Source organism: Lipotes vexillifer, unplaced genomic scaffold (genome assembly GCF_000442215.2).
Source record: "Lipotes vexillifer unplaced genomic scaffold, Lipotes_vexillifer_v1.1 scaffold875, whole genome shotgun sequence".
In the NCBI taxonomy this organism is placed as follows: domain Eukaryota; kingdom Metazoa; phylum Chordata; class Mammalia; order Artiodactyla; family Lipotidae; genus Lipotes; species Lipotes vexillifer.
The window spans coordinates 1947062-1958624 of record NW_006792177.1 but is presented as its reverse complement, the minus strand read 5'-3'; the positions used below and the strand labels follow the sequence as shown (position 1 = coordinate 1958624).

The 11563-nt window shown below is 36.8% G+C and overlaps 1 protein-coding gene across 2 annotated transcripts in view; it reads right to left on the bottom strand.

The window, feature by feature from the left end:
• The window catches only part of PTPRA (protein tyrosine phosphatase receptor type A), a 70916-nt gene extending 61144 nt beyond the window's left edge, over positions 1-9772 (bottom strand). The window contains exons 1-3 of one of the 2 annotated variants that reach the window (XM_007465396.1): positions 9695-9770; positions 8186-8527; positions 1504-1530 (exon numbers count right to left, since the gene is read on the bottom strand). In XM_007465396.1, coding sequence (XP_007465458.1) covers positions 1504-1530; positions 8186-8527; positions 9695-9767 — 442 coding nt within the window. In that variant the 5' untranslated portion in view covers positions 9768-9770. Of the gene's footprint in view, positions 1-1503; positions 1531-8185; positions 8528-9694 lie in introns of both variants that reach the window. The other variant, XM_007465395.1, reaches the window with a different exon arrangement.
• Positions 9773-11563: the final 1791 nt, after the last annotated feature.

The following is an 11563-nucleotide window of genomic DNA, read 5'->3' as shown; positions in this document are numbered from 1 at the left end:
CAAAAAAAAAAAAAAAAAAAAGCATATCAAAGGCCAATGCATAAAAATTTATAACCCTTAATCATCTGCATAAGACATCATTTGCTTAGCAAATCCATTATAATGCAAATGTTTCAAAACGATAGCCTCACTTCTCAAAAAGCACTTGGCTTTAAAATTAGAATGTGATATCAAAATTTATAGCAATACTTCTAAGGATTTGCTCTGGTAAAATCATAACATATGGGGCTGAGACTATGTATGCCTCTTCATTTTCCTATTTGGTCAAAGGCAATTATGCAAAATTATTTTTTAAACTTAAAAAGATTTATTATATTAGTATGTCACAATTAGCAATAATCTAGATAATTAAGGTAATTTCTTTCTTTTTAATCATAATACTGAAACTACTCACATCTATATTAGTCAGCTAGGTAAAACAGGGATAATATCTGGGGCAAGAAAAAAGGCTGAAGAGTAAGAAAATACACACTAAGTAGAGGAAGGAATCAGAGATCTTATGTTTAATTTTGAAGTCTACCACTTTGACTTCCGATTTTATTATAAGATTGGTTAAAAGAGCCGTTTTAGGGAGCAAATATAAGTATCTATTGCAACATAAATCTATTAGGTTCTACATTTGATAGTGAGAATCTGGTAAGTGAAAGTGAATAGCAAGGGCACTACATTAATCAAATCTAGTTCCTGAGTTTAAGAAAGCGAGAGCTGGAAAATCAAGGGAAATCTGTACACAGTGTGATAACACCTCACTGTTCCTCACCAAACACAGTGGCAGATGGGCAACACTTTGGGTTAGAGTATCTACTTTTCTTTCCTTTCTTAAATTATAGTTGCTGTACAGAACATGTACTTTTCTGATTCAAATGCTCCCTACTTAATGGGACTTCATAAGCCTTCAAGTGTTCCATTACTTATGCAGGAAAAATTGTGCATGGTTAAATAATGGAATCAGAAAAAAACAAAACAAAACACAAGAAGCCTGATCTGATAAAATAGGAAATCAAGATGAGAAAAATTGCCTCACAGATTAATATTTTCCAAATTCAAATGCAATGATCGTTTCTTAGACCACTGGATAATCTATCTTATGCTCTTTGATGGTAGCCTTACTGTTGTCCTAAGAGAAATATGCCACTTCTACAAGAGTACCCATGTATTCTATTCTCTGGTGAACAGGGATTCTGCAGTCCTGCTTAGACCACTGACATAACATCTCCAGTCATAGGGACGTTACACCAGAGGGCTGAAAATCCATAAAATCCATATAAAGTGACAAGAGGTCAACATTTTATAGACTAGGGGAAAAAACAACATCTACATTTAAAAATGTAATGAATACTTATTTCTGTTACTCTTCTCCATGAGGTTAATATGGAAACAACTTAAGGAAAAATAAAGAAGTAACAGTCAGAGATGCACAAGGTTACCACAGACTGAGCAGAGGAAACGCAACAAATATTGTACACTGTAAAAAGGACAAGAAACATAAGGTGAATGGCTCACCTCTTCTGTCCTTGGAGTCAGAATTACCTGTGTAATAAGTAAAAAAAATAGAAACATTCACTCAGATTAAAAACAAACATTATTATTCAATCTAATGTACAACAAAATAAGCTCTAGGAATATGGATACTTTTCCCTTTGTATATACTGGAGCTACAATGAGGCACCCTCCAACAACTGGGAAATAAGACTGCCCAGATTCACTAAACTTTTATCGATGGTTTGTCCTTCTCCCTGAGTACAAAAACAATGCAGCGTCAACATTCATAAAAAATACAAGAATGCCAAGAGAAATATAAACACAATAGTACTTTAGGTCTTTATGTCTTTTTAAGCCATTAAAATGCAACAGGGCAAACTTTAGTTAAAAATATAAAAGACCTTAAATGATAATAGATAATAAAATCTAAATGGCATAGACCAAACTGTATACTAACAGAGAAAACCTTTTCAAAGGCTTATGAAATATCCACAAGCTCCTATAAATTCCTCGTAGTAGAAATAGTACAGACAATATTCTTTTATCATGATGCAATAAAACTAGAAATTAGCAAAGTAAGAAAACACTTGAAAATTAAAATCAAAACCGAACTGCAAAATGCCTAAACAAATAACAAATCACACTTGTGGCAGAATCTACTGACACTCCCCCAATATCAGTCTCTTCCTCTTCTTGCCTTTAGTACAGAACATCCTTCACTTTTAGCTGAGCACAAACCTGTCCACTTAGAGACTACATTTCTTAGATTCTACGTGTAATCATATGAAGAATTCCAGTCAATGGGATGTGAACAAAACCAATGAGAGTAACTTCTGGGTCACACCCTTTGGAAAAGAAATTGTTTCTAACTATTTCCTCTGTTGCTCCTTCCCAGGGGCTGGAACCAGAACTCAGTGATGAGAGCCATCTCTTGACCAAGCAGATGAGGGCACTGTCAGGATGCCAGAGGCACAAGAAAAAAGGAATTTGGTCTCTGATGAGGTAAAGCCCCCCTGTCTACTTCTGGAATGTGAAAGGGGAGTGAAAGACACGTCTGTGTCTTAAGTGGTCAATGAATTTCGGTACATCTTTGTCAGAGTAGCTTAGACCACTCCCTAACTAATATAACTACCTACAGGAACACTTATAGGATATGCCTAAAGCTGTGCTTATAAAAAATTCATCGCATTAAATACATATTAATTAAGAATAAAAATAAACAAAGCGTTCAATCCAGGAAGATAGAAAAAGCACAAAATAAATCTAAGAAAAGCAGAAAAAATAAGAATAAAAGAAATTAATGAAATAAAAAACTGAAAAATGACAGAACTAATAAATATACAATAGCAGGTTCTTTAGAAGAAAAAAGCAACAAACCATGAAATAGATAAATGGTTAGTCAACCTAAACAGGAAAAAGGACTTAAATATATAAAATAAGAAATAGTCACAGCTATGTAATAAATTAACCCTAAGGGATGACTTTTCCTCAAATCTATCTGAATACTTTTGAAAATCTAAATGAAATGCAAAATTTTCTAGGTAAGCTTCAATTCTTTCTATGAAGCAAAACAAAACACTGACAAAACTTATCAAAAATAGCATACATACAAAGGAAACACATATACCAATCTCATTTAGAAATAACTTACAGGGACTTCCCTGGTGGTACAGTGGCTAAGAATCCACCTGCCAATGCACGGGACACGGGTTCGATCCCTGGTTCGGGAAGATCCCGCATGACGTGGAGCAACTAAGTCTGCGCGCCACAACTACTGACCCTGCGCTCTATAGCCTACATGCCACAACTACTGAAGCTCGCACACCTAGAGCCTGTGCTCCGCATCAAGAGAAGCCGCCACGAGGAGAAGCCCGTGCATCGCAACGAAGAGTAGCCCCTGCTCTCCATAACTAGAGAAAGCCCACGTGCAGCAACAAAGACCCAACGCAACCAAAAATAAATAAAAAATGAAATCTTTAACAAAAAAAGAAATAACTTAGAAATATCAATGAAAAAATTTGAAATAAAATAATATCAAATAAATTGCAACAGTTCATTCAAGAAAAATACAAGACCAAGTGGAGCTATTTTTTCTGGAATGTAAATAGTTCAAAATTAGAAAATCAATTAATATGATTCACTGAAGCATATGATAAAAAAAAGAAAAAAAACCCATACAGATCTTGCTCAACGATGCTCAGCTGGCAACTGGCAAAATTTAACACCGCTTCTTGACATAAATACTCTTTAAAAACAGGAATGAGTCAATAAATCCTGAACACGATAAATATGTTTATCTCAGCGCAAGAGTCAACACCACATCTAATGAAAAACGACTGAGATCATCCTCCTTAGAATCAAGTACAAAACAAGGCTATCTACTTTTACTATTATTTCCTAACTTTGTTCTAGAGGTATTCACCAATTCATTTAAACAGAAGGAAAGAGATCTAAATATTTGGAAATTTAAAAAGAGATATTTGCAGATGAGATGATTTGAAAACTTATGATATTTGAAGAAAATTATGTCAAACACAAAGGAAATTAAGATGATCAGTATAAAATATATTGTATGTACAAAAATCAATGGACTTATATTGTACAGCTAAAACTAAAACAGTATTATATGTCAATTGTATCTCAATTAAAAAAAATAGGTTTCATAGCCCCAACAGCAACCAGTTAGAAGATACCATATTCCACCTATACTAACAAAAAACAAAACAAAAAGAAAAACCTTTGAAATATGTAGAAATAAGCTGAACAAAACACGTGCAACACGAGCCGTGAAAATTTTATAACACTTCCAAGAAATACAAAATAAAAGACTTCAGCAAATGGAATACGCAGCATTCTTGGATAGGAAGAATTAAAAATATCAATCGTCCCTGTTAATCTATAAACTTAACATGATCTATAAAAACTTTTTTCCAGCTATACAAGTTGATTATAACACTTATGAAGAAAAATAATCAAGAACTGCTAGCAAAATTCTGAAAAATAAGATTAACAAGGCATGACTCATCTTAACAGACATTAAGTATTTTATAAATTTACAGTCATTAAAACAGTGGGGGGACTTCCCTGGTGGCACAGTGGTTAAGAATCCACCTGCCAATGCAGGGGACACGGGTTCGATCCCTCGTCAGGGAAGATCCCCCCATGCCACGGAGCAACTAAGCCCGTGCGCCACAACTACTGAGCCTGCGCTCTAAAGCCCACGAGCCACAACTACTAAAGCCCGTGCGCCTACAGCCCATGCTCTGCAACAAGAGAAACCACTGCAATGAGAAGCCCTTGCAGCACAATGAAGAGTAGCCCATGCTCGCGGCAACTAGAGAAAGCCCGCACGCAGCAACGAAGACACAACGCAGCCCAAAATAAATAAACAGATTAATTAATTTAAAAAAAACCCAAACTTAACATTGGCTAATAGGGCAGACTGGATAAATACATCAAGGTAAAGCCATACAATGAGGTAGCCCCTTACTATAATATAGAAAAAGTGTGATAGGCTAACTGAAAAAAGTAATGTGTAGAAATGTACACAGTACATTTATTATCTGTGTTATAAATGGAAGAAAAAAGGTATGTGTGTGTGTGTGTGTGTGTGTGTATATACACACACACACTTGCTATTTTAGAAAAGTGAAAAAAAAACTCAAAGCAAAGGTCAATAGAAAAGAAAAATTAAGATTAAAGAATTAATTCAGGATATGTCCAACATCCAAATAATAAGGATTTTAAACGAACAGAACAGAGAAAATGGAAGAGGGAATAAGAACATTTTTGAACAAATACAAGAAAAATGTCCAGAACTGAAGGATGAAAGCTCCAAAGCTCCTATCCCAAAATAATTAATGAAAGAAAAAGACCCACATCAAGACCCATTTCCATGAAATTTCAGGGCACCAATGATGAAGAGAAGATCTTTAAAGACACACAAACAATTAGGAATCAGGATAGCAATAGAATTCTCCAAGCCTGGGAATTAGAAGTCAGTTAGGACAATGCTTTAAAAATTCCAGGGGAAAAAAATATGTCCTCAAATTCTATACACACCCCTAAAGATATTTTTAGACATGTAATTCCTCATGCAATTTACCTCCCATGGACCCCTTTCTCAGGAAGCTACTGGAGGATACGTTCTATCAAGCGATGGGGTAATCCATGAAAGAAGACAATATGGAAGCCAGGAAGCAGCAAAGGAAATTCCCAGAATGACAGAGAAGGGAAATCCCAGGCTGACACTTCAGTAGCAGCCCTAGTGATCAGAAAAAACCTAGGCTTCAATAAGACAATGACAATGGAGGACTCAGGAGGACGATCTCTAGGTAAAAAAGAAATAAACAGATTATCTAATAGGTCTGACTTTGTGGAAAACTAACCGTATTACAAGCCTATGGAAAGTTTGGGAAGAAGCGGCTTCCAATAGCAAAAAAAAAAAAAAAAAAAGGTAATTATTAAATCCAGAAAAAAGTTGTACAAGAAAGAAAAAATAATCACATCACAGCTCAGCATGGAATAGTATTATATAGTCATAGTAATATAAAACATCAAATACTGATTTTACCAAAAGTTATGATGTAACCATTATGGGAGGATTGATAAAATGGTGGTGACACGGCAGATGTGGGGTTTCAGGCTGTAACACCTGATGTGCCAGAAAGTTCTCCTACTGATCTTGAATAAGAGCCACCAGTGAAAGGCAGTCTCAGCCTCCTCTGAGACATGAAATGTGTTAACTGTATAGTAATTGGTTTCTCAGCTACGGCATAATTTGGACCTACAGCAGATTATAGAAAACTCGGTTCCCTAACAGCAGTGTGGAGAGACCACAGAAGTGAGAAATAGGTCTTACTTGCTACTGGACAGCCTTCAGATCTAAGGCAATTTAACCTCTATGGTCTTACATCAAGCAACTACTAAAAAGAGATAATTACTCCTGGTCATCTCACAGAATTGTTAAATGAAAGACAGTACAGAATAGAAGAACATAGGCCGTGAAGACAGTCAGTGACAGTCTCACCTTTTCCATTTACTACTTCAGCTTGTATAAGTTATTTTGCTTTTCCTCTCTAAGCAATGGCCATAATTTACAGAAAGAAATAAATTTTTACACCATTACTCAGTGTTTGTGTATAACTGAAACAAAAGTTTTACAAAATAATATATATAACATGAAAAGAATAAAAATGGAAGAGGACACACAAATTTGTGGTGGCTCACTAAACTGATTTCAAGAATCGGTCATGACCTGTGCTTTGAAAAACACTGTAAAACTCCTTCACCTATAAAACATAAAATAGAACCTACTTAATAGGATCCATAGGATACTTCACAGGAATTACTTCTATAAAACTCGTAGTACGATGCCTAACACTTAAAATTAGTGCTTACCACATGTAGGTCCCATTACAAATGTTTTACCCATATTAACTTGTTTAATCCTAACAGCTCCTTTATGAAGTAAGTACTATCATCATCATTCATTCTTATATATTGATGAAGAAACTGAGGTAAAGTGGTTAAATAGACTTGCCTATTCTCACACAGCTAGTGTATGGCAGAGTTAGGATTCAAAATCAAGTAGTGTGGCTCAGCAGATTGTGCTCTTAACTGCAAATGCTGCAATAACCTTTACAGTAGAACATATGGGATTAAAGCTGGCAGGTGCAGGGTCTGAGTTGTAAGGTCTAGCTAAAAGATGTCATCAGCAAATGAGATTCAATTCAGTAAATATGCCCCCCAGGAGCCATATGTGATTCCATCTGGGGCACTGACCTTCTAACAAGGAAAAAATATGAGCCAAGGGGATAAGACCAAAGAAGAGTAACAGTGATTTTTGCTAGAAAAGGAATGACAATTATATAGCTGTCAGGGAAAAATTATTTCCTTTACTACTCGCAGAAGCCCTTAGAGGGACCCCCTCCAGTCCTCAGAAATCTGCCCTACCCCACCTGGTCTCAGATTTAGGTCTCTGATTCTATCTTCAAAGCCACTTCTACTTCAACCAGTGATTGATTCAAGAAGAGTAGTGGGCTGGGCTGAGGCCCTGAACAAACTGGCAGTGTAACTTAACTGTGTCCCTGAATTCCTCTTCCTAACTCTACTCCTGGCCACAGGCCTTCCACTCTTATCTAATTGTTATAGACACCCAGACCCCTTCTCCTTCCCATGGTCTCCATGGATCCCTTCCTTTTCAAGGCTAATACTATTACTCAGTTTCACTATCCTTTCATCTTCAGTCTCTCACATCATCAATTAGCTCTCCTCTTTCTCTTATATTTTCAATCTTCTTCTCTACCATTAAACATGATTAAGTCTCCCCAGTCTAACCAGGGTCCCATGCAAAGCAGGATAACCTCCAGAATCTATCTTCTCACCTCCTTTTTTGTTTTTGGCCATCACGGCACGCAGGATCTCAGTTCCCTGACCAGGGATCAAACCTGGGCCCCCTGCATTGGAAGTGCAGAGTCTTAACCACTGGACCACAGGGGAAGTCCCCTATCTTCTTTCCTCTTAACTCTGTGTTAACCAGATATTCCTGAGAATCCCCTATATCTAGGTTTCATTACTTTGTGCTTGGGTGATTTTACTTATTTCAAGAAATTTTATGGCTAGAAAACACCAACAAAAAAAATAAAAGGGTGAACAAACTCAAAGAGGAAAAGAAAGAACAAATAGAAACCACCTCTAGTACCTGAAGGAGGAAAGGTTTCTGGAGTGGTTGCTGCAGTGCTGGCATTCCCCTCCCAAGGTTCTGTTCTGGTATCTGTGAACTGGTTATCTGGAAGCCATGTTCCATTTGGTGAAACTGCAGTGACTACAGAATTGGTGCTTACTGTTCTTGTGGTCCCATTGTCAGAGTCTGAAGAATTGACAGTGGTTACATAGGTGGGTCCCAGAGTTAGGCTTGGGCTGAATGTTGGTGCCAAGGAAGGAGAAGTTACTGAAGAAGTAGGATTTGAAGTTTTGGTCTCTTCTTTAAGTGATTCTGCTGTAGATGCTTTAATAGATGTTGTAACGCCTACTGAAGGTGAAACTACAAACACAAAAAAACAAGAAAACATCACACAAAGAATTTGAGAGCTCAACAGGTATGAGGCACAAAGCAGCAAGCCCTTACTACACTCTCAAACACTTGGAGACCAATGAGCAGATACACACACACACACACACACACACACACACACACACACTCACACTTTTATTATCTTTAAAAAAAATTGAAGTATAATTGATTTACAACGTTCTGTCAATCTCTGTTGTATAGCAAAGTGACTCAGTTACACATATATATACATTCTTTTTTAATATTCTTTTCCATTATCGTTTGTTCCAGATTGGATATAGTTCCCTGTGCCTGTGCTATATAGTAGGACCCTGTTCTTTATCCATTCTAAATGTAATAGTTTGCATATATCAACCCCAAACTCCCAGTCCATCCCTCTCCCTCCCCCCCCCACCTTGGAACCACAAGTCTGTCCTCTATGTCTGTGACTCTATTTCTGTTTCATAGATAGGTTCATTTGTGCCATATTTTAGATTCCACATATAAGTGGTATCATATGGGATCTTTCTTACTTCACTTAGTATGATAATCTCTAGTTGTATCCAAGTAGCTACAAATGGCATTATTTCGTTCCTTTTTTTTTCATTCTTTTTTTATGGCTGAGTAGTATTCCATTGTATGTATGTACCACATCTTTATCTGTTGATTGACATTTAGGTTGTTTCCATGTTTTGGCTATTGTGAACAGTGTGGCTATGAACATAGGGGTGCATGTATCTTTTTGAATTACAGTTTTCTCTGGGTATATGCCAAGTAACACATACTCTTCTTTTAATGCTGAATCCTTCCCTCACTTCCAAAGGATTACTGTCTAATGGAGGGAGAAACTGGATTCTTTACTTAGTTCCTCAGAATCAATATATGAGTCTTAAATAGCAACCGTTTTCTTTTCTTTTTTTAACTTTTCAGGAATGAATACATAATCTCTTTATTTAAAGTAGTATATGGTATATAGAACAATGCTGAGCATAGCATACACTATAACCCAGAGATGTGCAAAGACATTTTACTATCACTTTTAAGTACAACTTTAATATTTTTTCTTTCTTCAGTATCACCGAGGCCTTCAAATTTGGGTCATTAAACATAAAACCAAAATTCTATTCCAAATACCAGTCTTATCAAATGGCACTTTACCTATGGTAGTGTTGTTGGCACCAACATATATCAGACCACTGCCAAGCAGAACAAGAAGGAACCAGGAATCCATGTTGACCTGGAAAATAGAGAGCCATTTTAGATAAGGTCCCATTATACTGTAACTATGTCCAAACTCCTCACCAAAGGCGTATATTGGGCAAACTCTTCCTAGCTATTAAAGTGCACACACAGGACCAATGATATTTTGGGAGTCTGGTAAGCACAATTCCCCAGGAATCCAGCTACTTAATTGAATCTTTACACAACTATAAGTAAGAGCAGTGGTTCTCCACCTTGGCTGTACTTTAGAATCACTCAAAGAACTTAACAACAACAACAAAAAAATCCCTGTGCCAGACTACATCTCTGGGGGTGAGAGGCAGGTAACAATCTGTTTAAAAGCTTCCCAGTTAATTGCTATGTGCAGCTTTAGTGTCTTCAGAATGAGAAGTATGGAGAAGGTAGGTTGACTGCATGAATGTACTGCCCTCCAAAGCAGACGTTATACAGCTGTTCTCAACCTTTTATTTCACTTCAAACCATATCAGAGGGCTATGGCACATTCCCATTGGTAGTAGTGGCTCATTCATCCATTCAGATGTCTATGCCCTATACTAAGCTAGGTACTAGAGAAACAACTAGGGAGCAATACCCTCAGAGGTCCCATTTTCATGAGACTCACAGCCTAGAGGTAATTTAATATGGTAGTGACTCTCCAAGGGAGCAGCACATGCCTCTCCATGGGGCACATGACAATCTCTGAGGGAGCGTGGAGAAATGCAGGTGGTCTATGCACATCCCAGGAGTTTGCCTCTGGTACCAATAACCATGCCTAGCAGGGAACTGGGTTCAGCCAGTGGCCTTCCCAAGGTACAGCCATACAAGATTTGACCAGTTCCCCTTATCCCCCGGATCATTATCCAAAATTGGGAAAGCATACAATTCCCTCCATAAGGGTTAGAAAACAGATTGGAAGGCTGATTATTATGTATGTATCCATGTCTATTCTTGATAAACCAACAGGACATGGTTTTAGGAAAAATAACAATGTATTTGTGGGGAGGGGGTTAGACCATCACTGCATTCCATATATCAAAATAAGATCCAGATGGGCTGAAAAACTAAATGCTTACAAACACATTTTAAGAGGGAATAAATGCAAATGTGAGTGCAGAGTGAGGAAGGATTTTCTAAACATAAATGCATTATAAGAAATCACAAAGGAATAAATCACAAAGGTAAAAATGGAATATCTGACAATAGAAAAAGTAAAAGCTACAAAATATAAAAGAAATCAATCATAAACAATGTTCATGGATAGGAGGACTCAATATTGTCAAGACGTCAGTTCTTCCCAACTTGGTTTATAGATTCAGTGCAATCTCAATCAAAATCCTACCAAGCTATTTTGTGGATATCAAGAACTGGTTAAGTTTATATAGAGATGCAAAAGACTGAGAATAGCTAGCTCAATACTGAAGCAAAGTTGGAGGATTACTGTAAAAGCAAATAGTAATATAAAAAAGCAAATAGTAATCAAGGCAGTGGGGTATTGGTGAAAGAATAGACAAATAGACCAATGGAACATGAGAGAGAACCCAGATATAGACCCACATAAATGTAGTCAATGGATCTTTTACAAAGGAGCAAAGGCAATACAATGGAGCAAAGATAGTCTTTTCAAAAAATGGTGCTGAAATAGCTCGGCATACATATACAAAAAAAAGAAAAAAGAAAAAAAATCTAGACACAGACTCTTCACAAAAATTAACTCAAAATGAATCACAGACCTAGATGTAAATGCAAAAGACTCCTGGAAGATAACATAGGAGAAAACCTACATGACCTTGGGTTTAGCAATGACTT